This window comes from Ostrea edulis, chromosome 1, assembly GCF_947568905.1.
Source record: "Ostrea edulis chromosome 1, xbOstEdul1.1, whole genome shotgun sequence".
In the NCBI taxonomy this organism is placed as follows: domain Eukaryota; kingdom Metazoa; phylum Mollusca; class Bivalvia; order Ostreida; family Ostreidae; genus Ostrea; species Ostrea edulis.
Window position 1 is genome coordinate 87332051 of NC_079164.1, and position 15276 is coordinate 87347326.

Here is a 15276-nt window from a genome sequence, read left to right on the forward strand (position 1 = left end):
AAACTATAGCAATTAAGAAATCAACATTGTGACTGTTAATTTGAAAAAGTACCAAATTTCTTTCATTCCTAATCTGTTTACCAGCATCAGGTCAACAGTCTATGATGATCTTTTGACCACTATCAAAATGTTGACTCATTGCTCTATTTTCATTGGCTATGCACATCACATGATCTTCAATTCACACCTGCAATGTTGACTTGGGTGTTACTTAGAGGAGTCAAGGCATTGGTCCACATATTTTGCCAAAAGTCTTTCCTTCCATCTGCAGAGTGCAGGGTTTCTGTTTATCATTTGCTTTGACTTCATTGTCTTTGAAAATGATGGCCTCAGATTTCATATTTACAAACTTGGTAATATTTAGTGGAGCAGAGGAAAATCATGTATGGAATTGTCACCTCCTTGGAGCAGAGTGTTTCACTCTCATCTTGTTTTCATGGTCAAACTTTTTGAATTCATTGACGAAATGCCGATGGTCTATAGGTGTATTAATTCTGTTTCAGACGTGTCTCATCGATTTAGTTTGTGCTGTGGTAAAAACATCACGATAAAAAACAACAGCTGTACAACAGTGCGGTCTACAGGGTACAACAATGCCATTGTGTTCAGCTCCGATCCACTCAAGAGGGACGAAATTTTTGAGGTAGGAAAGACTACTGTCCTTAGAACAAGTGTTATTCTCTCTCTATCACTCTCAAATTATCCAATCAGATGTAACAAGTGTTATTCTCTCTCTATCACTCTCAAATTATCCAATCAGATGTAACAACAAGTGTTATTCTCTCTCTATCACTCTCACATTATCCAATCAGATGTAACAACAAGTGTTATTCTCTCTCTATCACTCTCACATTATCCAATCAGATATAACAACAAGTGTTATTCTCTCTCTATCACTCTCAAATTATCCAATCAGATGTAGAGTTTTCATTGTTGGTCACCGGTGTCAGACGGTTCTGTATACAGAGGTACTAGTATGTAATAAGTTAACAAATAGGAACATTAGCTCTTAGGATCTAATTGATGAATAGAAATATACCCACATTCATTTCATTTATTACAATAATTGTGTGTGCATTACTAAATTTGAAAATGGAAGAAAGTTTCAAGTTAAGTAATACATGTATACATACATGTATGTATACTCAGGGATGAAATTAACTTTTTTCACTACTAGCAAATTTTAGCTAGTGGATTATTTTCCAATTAACAAATGGAACTTTTACTTGCATTTTTCAATTAATTGCTTTTTTACAGGACTAAGAAATCAAGCATGCTTCTATATCAAAATTTATGAAAATAAAGTACGGTGATAAAAATAAGATTGAGAGTTCTTTCATTTACCATTTAATAAATTACCAGACAGCATATCAAGGTGCCTTGTGAGGGTCATAAGGTACATTTGTGTGGTGTACCCGCTGTCCAGAAATCGACCACCTGTACACTGTTAACATCACATGGTTTTAAATCTTGAAGACTGCATGTATATATATATATTCGAAACATATGGAAATTTCATTTTAAAAATACATGCTACAAATAACTCAGTGTTTGACTATTGATACCAGACAGCAGGACACCACCTGAAGCGGTGATACTAACACCTTCGTGTGTTAACTAAACACAGATGAGATAATGATTATTATTTAAATCAGATGTTTCTGAGACACCCAAGTATACTTGAAGTACTTTGACATCACTTACTGAGATGACCTTGGCCTTAGTTATTTGATATTATTTGTTCCACGTTTTCTTTTTCAACACGTTTACAATCATTCTGTAAAGCGTTTCTATGCACAAGACAAAATTATTGTAAACTTCAAAGTACAGCCAGTAAATCGAGGAAATCCGGAAATAACATTAGAATTTTTCACCGTACAAAATTTGACCACTTGTGATTTTTCACCTGCAATTTCTATTTTTAACTCGCATTTAGTGAGTATTTTACCTTAATTTTGTTGCCTGCTCCTGCTTATTACTTGTGTTTATATACATGTAGAACTTTACCTGTTTGTTAATTTGATGACAGGTGAGAATTGACCAGGTGTGTCGAGTGTGGTCCGGGTCACTACACATTGGCCTGACCACCTTAGCTATCTCTGACACAACCTCATCATCTGTGATTCCATCGTCTGCCCTTGAAATGACCTCCAAACTGACCTGGCTTATTACAGGGTCAGAGGTCAGGAAAAATGGCTTTGTTATCAAGGAGAATTACGCACCAGCTTTGGAGAGATTGGAGGTAAGGGAGTGTGTGTAAGACATGTTTCAGTTGTTAATTTAACTTACAAGTTTTAATTTTAAAAGAACCCGTTAATTTGGAACAAAAATTTTATACTAGAGGAAATTAGAGTCAATACAAAAATTGGAAATGAGAATTGAAAGAAAAAATAATTGTAATTACTAAGTCTTGTTTTATTATGTGATTAGACTAAGATTCCTTAATGATTGCTATATTTTTTAGTGATGATATTTTTATTTTACTATTTGGTGACTTTATTCTCAAACACATGATAGGTTGGTAATTTAGTTGGCATTCGTCGAGTCTCAGATGGAACACTCCACCTCTATATTAATGGTGAGGACATGGGTGTTGCAGCCTCTAACATTCCCAAGAACGTGTTCGTGGTGATCGATCTTTATGGTCCAGTAGAGATGATCACGATTACCAGCAGCTGTTCTTGGGATGCCTCTCTATTGGCCAGTCTGCAGTCACAATCCATCACCTCGGAACTCGCCGAGGCTGCTGAAATAGAGGCTGAGGATGAATACCAAAATACGACCGGTTTCCATGCCAACCATGGGAAAAATATTATGATCAGTAATGGCGGACTGACAGCTGAGAGAACAGAGAGTTACAACCAAGGGCTGATTGTCACAAGTCAACCACTGCGCAAAAATCAAATGTTTCAGGTACCTTTAACACACCTACGTAAACCTCTGGATTCAAATCCAATTTCTTACCTCAATACTGTATGCGAGCTTTCTGTGGATGAGCAAGCAGGTTTCACTCTTTTTGTAGTTACTGGCATATTTAGGCTTGTGAAATAATGAATGCAAATTCATAAATGTTGAAAAAAATCAGTTAGCATTTAGGATGGGGGATCATGAATGTACATTGTCTAATATAAACTGTATATCGCAAAAGTATCACTAAGTATTACTAAGTACTGTATACTTGTACTGATACGTGTATTGTGATATATTACAAATTATTTACATTTCTAATGTTTTGCTTTTGATATCTTTAGAATTGTAATGATAGCTATTGTATCATAAATATACTGCAGTTGTGAACAATGCGCGTATCAATCTTGATAAATATAGTACATTTATGTCTATTTCAATGGCTGGGAATTTTGACAGATATGAAAGTAGAATGTAAATATTAGAGATAAATTTGAGTTCTGAAAATCATGTGGGAGGGTAATGCGCTTCATACTTGCCAGCTTGAAGCAGCACAGTTCACTCTCATGTATTTTAAAATATGCAAATGTATTTCCTAAATACAGTATAGTGAATCTCCAGGGCAAGTGAAAAACAATACTTCATTATATCCAATTAAATTTTAGTTATTTTCCTCGCTAAGGGGAATGAAGATCTCTTCACAATAAGTATGAATTCATTATAAGCATGTTGGTTATATTAGCATATTTTACTGTGCATTTTTATCACAATACATTTTGCAATGTATTGCTTTTAATAAAAAATCTTTAGATACCAATATACCCCTATTCAAATACATTAATGTAATTAAAACCAGATTCGGATTGAACACCTGAACACCCGCTGGAGTTTCTCACAGATGGTAGGTGTCCTGGGATTTTCTCCTGAGAAGTACACCTTTCCTGTCTCCTCCATGTCAATAAAAAAATCGTGCATCATGATCCAGGGCAGTGCTGTTTACAACTCGGGCTGTAAGGTAGGTCAATCTCAGAAGAGGCCAGTCAATAGTTCAGGGCACTCGGTGAATGAATGAGGCGGTACAATATAAAGAACAGAGTTTACATGTGCTAGGATGAGTCAATGTTCATGTACAATTTGTTTGATAAAACAGTCTTGAATTAAGTAATTCTTATACATTGCATGATCACATGTATGTTGTGTGCATTTAGATAGATGAATTTCTGGTAAAGTGGGAAAGCTGAATAAAGATTTGTGTTGATATAACTGTTACTGTAATAAACTTTCTTTTGTATAGATTAAGGAGAATTATATGTAATAAACTTTCTTTTGTATAGATTAAGGAGAATTATGGTCCCAATTTAGATGAGCTACAAGTAGGTCATGTGATTGGGATTATGGTGGATGAGGAGGCCAGTCTTCACCTGTTCTTTAATGGGGTGGATCAAGGTGTGGCAGCTAAGGATGTACCAGGATCGTGTTATGGTGTGGTAGATCTGTACGGGAAGTGTGACAAGGTAACAATTTCAGATCCAAAGGTAAAAAGTGAATTAAGTTGAACAATGACATAAGGAAAAGGTTATGTAAACTGGGCAGTGGCACATGTATTAAGTGAGATACTGTATTGAGTTTAACTAATTTACCTTTCCACCTTAGTTCTTGAAGAATTTTTATGAGACAAAGTTGGGTCAAAGGTGTTGTAAAATTTACGCTCAGTGATTTTTTTCTGTAGAAAAATGGTTTTATGTATTTAATTTTCTTTAGTCCATTTTGATAATGTGCCCAATATGGAATTATGTCTCCCATTCTCAGAAGGGTGACATTTTGTTGTAGTCTTCTGCTTCTCATACAAAGTTTTTCCAGGCCATAACTTTTTTTACTTAGGCCTTTGGTATTTGAATTTGGGTATATCATGATAAGACAGTGTGTCAAATACTATTTTTGATGACCCTTGACCTTTTATGTAATGGTCAAATAATAGAAATTTTTAAGGCTTTTTTTTTCTGACCAGACCGTAACCTTTTTGTCTTTTGACATCGGCCTTTGATATTTGGTATGTGGGTATACCATAAGACAGTTTGTTGCGTGCCATTTTTTGATGACCTTGACCTTTTATGCTCATGTGAGCTTTTCTGATCGCCTGTTGTCCGTCATCTGTCCGTCTGTCTGTAAACTTTTTACATTTTCGACTTCTTCTCCAGAACCATTGGGCCAATTTCAACCAAACTTGGCCAAAAGTGTCCTTGGGTGAAGGGCTTTCAAGTTTGTTCAAATGAAGGACCATGTCCCTTTCAAAGGGGAGATAATCACAAAAATGCAAAAATAGGGTGGGGTCATTTAAAAATCTTCTTCTCAAGAATCACTGGGCCAGAAAAGCTGATATTTAGAAGAAAGCTTCCTGACATAGTGCAGATTCAAGTTTATTAAATCATCGCCCCCGGGGGTTGGACGGGGCCACAATAGGGGATCAAAGTTTTACATACAAATACATAGGTAAAATCTTCTTCTCAAGAACCACTGAGCCAGAAAAGCTGATATTTACATGAAAGCTTCCTGACATAGTGCAGATTTAAGTTTGTTCAAATCATGCCCCCCCCCCTCCCGGGTAGGATGGGGCCACAAGGGGGGATCAAAGTTTTGCATACAAATACATAGGGAAAATCTTTAAAGATCTTCTCAAAAACTACTGGGCCAGGAAAGTGGATATTTACATGAAAGCTTCCTAATATAGTGCAGATGGAAGTTTGTAAAAAGCATGGCCCCTGGGGGTAGAATGGGGCCACAATAGGGGATCAAAGTTTTGCATACAAATATATACTAGGGAAAATCTTTAAAAATCTTCTCAAAAACTACTGGGTCAAGAAAGTGGAAATTTACATGAAAGATGAGGTGACAATAGGGGATCAATTTTTACATACAAATATATAGGGAAAATCATGAAAATCTTCTGAAAAATCACTGGGCCAGAAAAGTTTTCATTCACATGAAAGCTTCCTGACATAGTCCAGATTCAATTTTGAAAAAAATCATTGCCCCCCGAGAGTAGATCACAATAGGGATAAAAGTTTTACATGCGAATATAGAGGAAAAATCTTTAAATATGAGCCCAGGTGAGCGATGTGGTCCATGGGCCTCTTGTTTGTCTTATTTTACTCCTAATGGCTAGTTTATACTGACTTTTCAGGTGACAGTGGTCCCTAACAGGGACAGCAGGGAATCTCCAGAGGCCCAAAACAAGGACAAAGAGAAAGCTGAAAAAGAAGACATTGACGAAGGTCAGTGGGCCCATGAATTCTTGATCACAATCATAGAATGGTGGATCTTTTATTTCTCTCAACTGCTGTTATATTATAGAATGGTGGATCTTATATTTCTCTCAACTGCTGTTATATTATAGAATGGTGGATCTTTTATTTCTCTCGACTGCTGTTATATTATAGAATGGTGGATCTTTTATTTCTCTCGACTGCTGTTATATTATAGAATGGTGGATCTTATATTTCTCTCAACTGCTGTTATATTATAGAATGGTGGATCTTTTATTTCTCTCGACTGCTGTTATATTATAGAATGGTGGATCTTTTATTTCTTTCAACTACTGTTATATTATACAATGTTGGATATTATATTTCTCTCAACTGCTGTTATATTATAGAATGGTGGATCTTTTATTTCTCTCGACTGCTGTTAATGATGAAACATTTACAGACTTGTAGATTCCATGATAATTATTTTGCTATTGAAATTCCATCTTTGCAAGCCAAGTGTCTGATTCGCTTACTCTCATCTTCCTCTTGGCAGATTTAGTCGCATTTCTAAGCCTTCAGAATATTGCACTTTGACTTTCCAAGGCATGCAATCAAATCGCACCATACATACAGTTTGGATTGAATAATGGTGGCCCCCATGCAAATCGGATACTTGGCTTGCGAAGATGTTAAAATTTCTGATTTACTTATAGTAAAAGGCATGTTAATCTGTATGAGACTTACATGTATTAAATTGCTGGATTTCACACTTTATAAAGTAAAAGTGTGAGTAATGCATGCATGTATTGTACAAAGTTGTTTCATTTTTATCAGTGATGAAAGAGAAGCAGTGTGTTAGTGAGACCATTTTGGGGAGTGTTGTTATCCGGCCGTGCGAGTATGCCAAGAGCTGCTCGAAAGTCAGAGGCTTAATGGGTATCCCTGGTAAGTCACCATGTCTAATGATCAGACTGAGGGGTATCCCCAGTAAGTAACAGTGTATAATAATCAGACTGAGGGGTATCCCCAGTAAGTAACAGTGTATAATAATCAGACTGAGGGGTATCCCCGGTAAGTAACAGTTTATAATAATCAGACTGAGGGGTATCCCCGGTAAGTAACAATATATAATAATCAGACTGAGGGGTATCCCCGGTAAGTAACAATATATAATAATCAGACCGAGGGGTATCTCCGGTAAGTGACTATGTATAATAATCAGACTGAGGGGTATCCCTGGTAAGTGACCATGTCTAATGAACAGACTGAGGGGTATCCCCAGTAAGTGACTGTATAATAATCAGACTGAGGGGTATCCCTGGTAAGTGACCATGTCTAATGAACAGACTGAGGGGTATCCCCAGTAAGTGACTGTATAATAATCAGACTGAGGGGTATCCCTGGTAAGTGACCATGTCTAATGAACAGACTGAGGGGTATCCCCAGTAAGTGACTGTATAATAATCAGACTGAGGGGTATCCCCTGTAAGTAACAGTGTATAATAATCAGACTGAGGGGTATCCCCTGTAAGTAACAGTGTATAATAATCAGACTAAGGGGTATCCCCTGTAAGTGACAGTGTATAATAATCAGACTTAGGGGTATCCCCTGTAAGTGACAGTGTATAATAATCAGACTGAGGGGTATCCCCTGTAAGTAACAGTGTATAATAATCAGAATGAGGGGTACCCCAGTAAGTAACACTGTATAATAATCAGACTGAGGGGTACCCTAGTAATTAACAATGTATAATAATCAGACTGAGGGGTATTCCCATTAAGTAACAGTGTATAATAATCAGACTGAGGGGTATCCCCTGTAAGTGACAGTGTATAATAATCAGACTGAGGGGTATCCCCAACAAGTGACAATGTATAATAATCAGACTGAGGGGTATCCCCAGTAAATAACAGTGTATAATAATCAGACTGAGGGGTACCCCCCTGTAAGTAACAATGTATGATAATCAGACTGAGGGTATCCCCTGTAAGTGACAGTGTATAATAATCAGACTGAGGGGTATCCCCTGTAAGTGACAGTATATAATAATCAGACTGAGGGGTATCCCCTGTAAGTGACAGTGTATAATAATCAGACTGAGGGGTATCCCCAGTAAGTGACCATGTATAATAATCAGACTGAGGGGTATCCCCGGTAAGTAACACTATATAATAATCAGGCTGAGGGGTATTCCCAGTAAGGGACCATGTGACTGTGTCTGATAATCAGGCTGAGGGGTATCCCCTGTAAGTGACCATGCATAATAATCAGACTGAGGGGTAAGTGGGGCCTGATGAATATACATGTATGTATCCCACGTAAGGTACAAAAGCAGATAATTACAGTAACCACTGAAATGTCAGAAATACTTATACATATAACTATTTTCTAAAGAGATTAAAGATATTTTATATGGCTTGTTGGCCCTGATAAGGACTTTTAAGACTATAAAAAACATCCAATTCTTCTTTCAGATGGATTTTTCCAAGAGCAACAGATGACTTGTTATTGTGAATCTTGTCACAAACTCAGGGTGGAGGATCTGTACCTCAGAAGAGGGGAACCACCCAGGGAGTATGCAGTACCCCTGGGGTGGTGTCGGTACATTCTCAAGTAAGTCTTGTCAAAACCCGATTCATGATTGCAGTCTATTTGTAATCTATATCCCAAAACAGTTATTACATGTACTTTATGTTCATGACATCGTTTAGGATGTTGAATAGGATTATGTTGATTTTTAGAAGACATTTTTACATAGGTAAACAACGTTACTGTATCATATAAAAGTTGAAGTTCCTATCTTTAATAGCTTTTTTTACCATGTTTTGTGTTTGTAGACAGCGCCAGAAGGCTCCATCTTTTGTTGCCTCAGATAAATGGCATGTGGCATACTGTGGTACACAGCTGGAGGTGCTGAGGAAGATTTTAGATACTGGGGACATACATGCCTGTAGTAAGTCATGTGGACACAAAGATTACATATTCAAATCATGCATGTGAGGAATTCAATAGAAGCAATGGTCTTTGTAAATAACTTGAAGAGGTGCATAGTGCAAGGATTCTGATTCTCAACAATTTTTGATATTCTTTGATGGTAAAAATATTTACAGGTTGTTGAACTCTGTCAAATTTTATTTTTAATAGGGAAATATTTCAATCACAGAAATCTTAGTCTGTATATCTACCTTCTGTCACAGTTTTTAAACTAGGACCATTTATTCATATGATGCAAAGAAAGCATGTCACAGCCTGATGATGGCTGATACTACCTAAAGCGAAGTTTAACAAATTATGGCTTAAGAAAAACACCCTATGTAAGCATTTTCACGGGCGTATTATGTACTGTTTGTGGTACTCTTGTTTAGACCTTTTACTACCCGTGTTGGTCTTTTCCAAACATAAAATAATTATATGTATGTTTTGAAAATGAAATGATTATAAATGATAACTATACATGTATGTATATGTTGAATTACATTTGAAGATTGTTCTTGGTCGATGGGTTTAACATAAACGTTGGTCATATTGTTTGAGCTTAACAAAGTAAATGCTTCGTATTTGATGAAAGATCAAAGATATATAATTGTGCGAGATAAAGGTTAAATTTATTTTTGAAGGTCAAATTTCAAATTTGGCACCATAGGACTGGTCTGCAGTTTGGGACACCATGTTTCGCCTGTGAACACTTCTTGCTATTGTTCTATGTATTTTTATTGGGATTCATGTTTCGCTTGTAAACACTTCTTGCTCTTGTTCTATGTATTTTTATTGGGATTCATGTTTTGGCTTTGAAGCAAGAACATAACACCAAATCGTGCATTACCTCGATAGCACCAAATTTTAAATATGCTGAAATAAGCACACATATTAGTATTGGTTGTGTGTTCTTTGTAGGTGACCAGATGGGTGGGGGTAGCATCCTTGTGCCCCAGTCTGTGCCATTCACCGAGAAGTCCCGTCCAGACAGCTCTAGTCTCAGACAAATTATCATGTCTCCCACCATACGTTATATAGGGTGTAACGAGTTCTCACCCAAATTCAAGTAAGTGGAATGTGGGTACAGAAACTACCCCAAACTTTATAGGGTTTTCTGTGTGTTTGAAGCACATGTTGTGAGATGACACTTAACTGGAGCCAGGTAAAACAATTAATCAAATTTGATGCATTATTACTAGTATTGGTATCTAATGACCCTGTGAAATGTTTGTCTTTCAGATTATTGGATCCAAGAACAAAAAGGACATTCCACGTGCGTGTAGCGTTTCAGGTTTGGTTGAAGCCTGGCTCATATAAAGTAGGACCACAAAGTTTAGGACTCAATGAACAGATTGATCCGCAGTTCCCAAATAATGAGCTGGAGTGGTCCACCAAAGAGTGTGGTTCAGTTCTACTGCATGGACTGCTTGTCAAAATAGAGAATTTATAGTGAAACACAGATTTCAGCTGGATCACTCAGACTTTATAGAGAAGTCATCTTGTTCTGTTCTGTTATATGAACTTCTCATCAACCTAAAGGATTGGCAGAGAAGCACAGATGTCAAAAGAAAGACTACTCGAGAGGAATATCCCCCTATTGTCGAACGTGTCCGTGGCCATTGATTGATTGGTCACTATAAGCACCATTGCTCATTCACCACTATTTCAGGTTGGATCCTCATTCCTAGACAAAATGTAGATTCGTATTAATGACCAAGTGATGAGGATTTCTGCCATCTCACCAGCTTGTGTTGAGAAATAATGGTTGTTAAACTTGATACTGAGAATGTTATCTTCATTCATGTTGCAGGTTACTAGGTTTGTCTGTGTTGTATGGAAACAAAAGCCATTGGTGCAAGTGAATGATGGCTGTTACATGTATAGTCTTTCTCAGTGGCTTAGTTTATTTGGACTTCATGACTTGATAGTATCTGTTCATGAATTAATGACATTGTGTCGTATCCCCACGAAGAACTGAGGTTTTTAGAATCATGGAAAATGGTCCCCTTTAAATGTTGTATAGTGTCAAGATTTCACAATGTTTGCTTTATAGAATCTACTGACTTTAATCCCTGTCTAATTTATGTTTTATTTCAGTATTTAGTGTTGCCATCATACTGAAAACATTACCTTTCATGGGTTATAATCCACTGGATTCAGTATTGAGACAGTATTTCACCAAGAGTGAGAGTGTGTGTGTGTGTAATATTATTTATTTGTGTATTTTGAACTTTTATATGATCTATTTTACATGCTTGTACCCTTTGATTTTTTTTCCCACTCATAATTTTGTTATCAAGTGATTTTTCATGAATCAGACTTTAATTTTTCAACAGTTCTCCTTCATTGCATCCACATTTTCATTTTTTGTGTAATGATAAAGGATTTTATAGTTTTTTAGTTTTTTTTTTATTATTATACGTTTCTTAATAAATGTTCGTTATGAGAAATTGCTACAATTTGATCATTCATATATATACCAGTATATTAATTAATTTTGATGTTCTAAATACTTACATACAGTTTTAAGATAATATTTTATATGTACAATGTATCAACATTGAACATTTTTTTTTTTTTTTTTATCAAAATCAGCCTAAATGGGAAAATCAACATCCCATTCAAGAAAATTTACATTGTACAGCTGTAGTTTGATGAGGCAATGAAATCAATGTTTACTTATTTTATACTATACAAAGTAAGTCGAGACTGTCAATTCTAAAAAAAAACACAAAAAACTGTTGTCCCAACTTTGTATCATATAGATTGAATAGAAATTGCTGGAATTTCTCATAATTTGATTTAAAAATTATGAGAAATTGAATTTTGCATATTGCCATGCAACAAAATTGAAACATAGAAGTTAAAACACCGATGATGTCATATGGTACGTCCTACAGTCAACTCAGATTATACGATATAAAAAATGTTGATGGAGTGAAATGAACCAATCAAATTACATTTTACAAGAGAAATTACATGCATGTTAGTTATGTATACATGAAATGGAATACATCAGTGATATTAACGCATATTAATAAGGTTTCTTATAAAGAAACTTTATAGTTACTTTGTGTTTTGTCTATGTCGTTGATCTCGTATTTTCCATTCATTTTGTTTTTTGTGTAAATCACGAAATAATAAAAAGGAAGAGAATTTTTATGTTGTTGCATGTCTTTTCAATATAAAATTAAATTAAGGGGAGGTGGTATTGCAGAGATTGAATGAGAGTGTAGTATTACCTAGTGAGTATTCTGAAAGACAGTAGTAAAGGCCTAAGATCCCTAAGATTTATTAATTTTCGTTAATGAGTGGACAAACTGTTTCCAATATATATTTAATATTTAACAAAAATACTTGTGACCCTATATGACATGAAAAATATGAAGAATTTGCAGATTTTTTAACCTTTGATGAAAGACTAGAAAGAGCACTAATTTTTGTACCATATTGCTTTCCATAAGCATGGCGTATATTGGAGCACATGAATTAAGTTGTTACCACATCTCTTGATCTGACAGGTCAAAGACATTTCAATTCACAGAATAATGTGTAAACCACATGCAGTGTCCCACTTCTCTTCAAAATACAGTATTCTTTGCTTTAAAAATTTAAAGTCAGTTTAGGGGGGCTTAGGCTTGACATTGAAATTTACAGTCAGTTTAGGGGGGCTTAGGCCTGACATTGAATTTTACAGTCAGTTTAGGAGGACTTAGGCCTGACATTGAATTTTACAGTCAGTTTAGGGGGGCTTAGGCCTGACATTGAATTTTACAGTCAGTTTAGGGGGGCTTAGGCCTGACATTGAATTTTACAGTCAGTTTAGGGGGGCTTAGGCCTGACATTGAATTTTACAGTCAGTTTAGGGGGGCTTAGGCCGGACATTTTTTAGCCCTTGTCTTATGTTAGCTCTTTTTTGTAGAAAAAATGTGTTGACTTGTTTGGAATTGGCAGCAGGTCCATCTAAATTTCTCTCTCCATGCAGAGAGCAACAGTTCTGCAGCTAGGTTGGTTTAGATTGAAACAAATCTTGGAGGTAGTATTTCCTCTGTTTAATATTGTCCATCGTTTACAATTAAGCATTATAGCAACACTTTGATCATCCATCTGTACTATCGCACACTACAACTTATTTGAAACTATAAAGAATTACTGGACTTTGGTTTTTAGCATGTGACTCAATTCCTTGAAGCACTCCGGTAATGACGTCACAGAGATCTATGGAGCACCAAATTGACACAAACTCAAATAATTAAATTAAATTGATGAGAGTGTGCATTAATTCAATTAATGAGAGCAATAATTGATTCAATGTGTGCAATATACTGCTCTCCATCAATGATGTGTGCAATGTCTGAGGTGAAATTATTGCTTGCAAAATTTAATTTTGATCAAGCTCAGTATAAATGATTTTATGATTTCTTTAATTCAATTTAAGATATCCAAAATTCATTTACAATGCTTTTGTATAAGTATAATAGTTGATACACACATTAATTAATTCTAAATATAAAGAGCAACAATTCAATTAAGAAATCATTAAATTCAATTGTTGATACATTGAATTGAAGAGATATAAATTGTTAAAATTTCATATTTATTTTTTCTGATATTTTGATTATAAATATGATCACATGTTTTCTTTGAAATTCCACTGAATCAGCTTTCTCTCAGCTGAAATCATGTTTTGATACAAACCCTTTATCTAAAGCGTTTGTATGATGTTGATGAAAAACTCTTTTGTGATGCTGATGTATTGAAACTGAAAGTAGGCCAGACCAACGTGTGATTGTGCAAGACTCATATAATACTTAAATAGCTGGTAGAAGCTGGAAGTAACCGGTATAGGTTTTGTGTAACCAAGATTCGATGATTGAATTTCACAATTTTACGAAATACTATTGTTGAAATATCTAATGTATTGAACTGCAACTGCCAGTGTGGGATCCAGACCATTTTTGTAAACACTTCACTTGTCCGACTTGAAAGTTTTGCAGACGAGATGTCTTTGAAAGTACATGAATTGTTCGGGGGCGCCCTTAGTTTCCAACTTCCAGAAAATGCTAAAGATATCAGGTACTGTTGGCTTATATATTATATATTAGGTGGTGGTACATGTATAGTATAAACCCACAGGCACTTGTTTCTGTAAATGACTTATGACCTCTGTATACTAATAACAACACAAGGTACCTAGCTTCAAATGACACAGAATGGCACCCCCTGAGAATGTCGAACTTTTGAGCCTCCAGGGAATATGCGATGCTAATGTATTTACTACCGTTGTATTGTACAATCATTCAACTTAAAAACCATGTATGACATGACTGCATTCATTGCCTCTTATCGCCGAAAACTGCAACAAAAAATGGATTTTCCGTTTTATACCACAAAGTGCTATGTACTGATACCGCACAGAATACGTGGGCGATTTTGACTGGCTAGCACGCTCTTCTAAAATTACGTTTGGAATTCTTTAGAGTTATTTATACTATAGAAAGATAGAGCATCAGAGATGAATTAAAAATAACAGGCAAAAGGGTGATTTTAATGGTGACCATTAACCACAATTGATCTTATTTTATATAATTTAGTTACTAACATTAGGGGGGAAATGCTACAAAAAATAAAGGGGACTCCATCCCCCCATATTTTTTTCCACAGACACCTGATAACTATAATCTGATTTTTTTTTTTGCGGTGACAATGCCTCCAAAATGTGTGGATTCCTTGTCTCTCTCAACCCAATTTCGATTGATGTAGTTGTTTCACGCTTTTCACAAGCTTTAGAGATTGGCCTTCTACTGGACTGGTATAATATAGAATATACTTATTATAAACAGTATAAGGTATTTAAGGCTTACAAAAAAGCAAGTTTACGATTACATAAATCGAAATTAGGATGGAATAGACGGGGAATCCACACATTTCGGAGAAATAATCGCCGCCCCAAAAAATCAGAAAGGAGGGGTGTCCATACTTCAGATGCCTGTGAATTTTTCCATATCGGGACAGATCCGTAATATTAGGGATGCGGGAAGGGGGTTCGTCAGAGAAGATGCACATGGCTTGTTTAAATTTCGTGACAGACAATGATAAAAATATAATAGTCATGATAAAGACCTTCAGAACCTTAATTAGTGTGTG

The 15276-nt window shown here is 35.7% G+C and overlaps 2 protein-coding genes across 5 annotated transcripts in view; both read left to right on the forward strand.

The window, feature by feature from the left end:
• Positions 1-12289, forward strand: part of LOC125676335 (neuralized-like protein 4) — a 33495-nt gene extending 21206 nt beyond the window's left edge. For 2 of the 3 annotated variants that reach the window (XM_048914228.2, XM_048914221.2), the window contains exons 14-24: positions 504-643; positions 2030-2242; positions 2518-2913; positions 3764-3922; positions 4242-4421; positions 6089-6179; positions 6987-7097; positions 8628-8766; positions 8991-9106; positions 10048-10195; positions 10369-12289. In XM_048914228.2, coding sequence (XP_048770185.2) covers positions 504-643; positions 2030-2242; positions 2518-2913; positions 3764-3922; positions 4242-4421; positions 6089-6179; positions 6987-7097; positions 8628-8766; positions 8991-9106; positions 10048-10195; positions 10369-10579 — 1904 coding nt within the window. In that variant the 3' untranslated portion in view covers positions 10580-12289. The remainder of the gene's footprint in view (positions 1-503; positions 644-2029; positions 2243-2517; positions 2914-3763; positions 3923-4241; positions 4422-6088; positions 6180-6986; positions 7098-8627; positions 8767-8990; positions 9107-10047; positions 10196-10368) is intronic. The other variant, XM_048914234.2, reaches the window with a different exon arrangement.
• A 1582-nt stretch (positions 12290-13871) lies between these two features.
• Positions 13872-15276, forward strand: part of LOC125676317 (ran guanine nucleotide release factor-like) — an 8674-nt gene continuing 7269 nt past the window's right edge. Inside the window, exon 1 of one of the 2 annotated variants that reach the window (XM_048914203.2) lies at positions 13872-14205. In XM_048914203.2, the coding sequence (XP_048770160.1) occupies positions 14132-14205 (74 nt within the window). In that variant the 5' untranslated portion in view covers positions 13872-14131. The remainder of the gene's footprint in view (positions 14206-15276) is intronic. The other variant, XM_048914210.2, reaches the window with a different exon arrangement.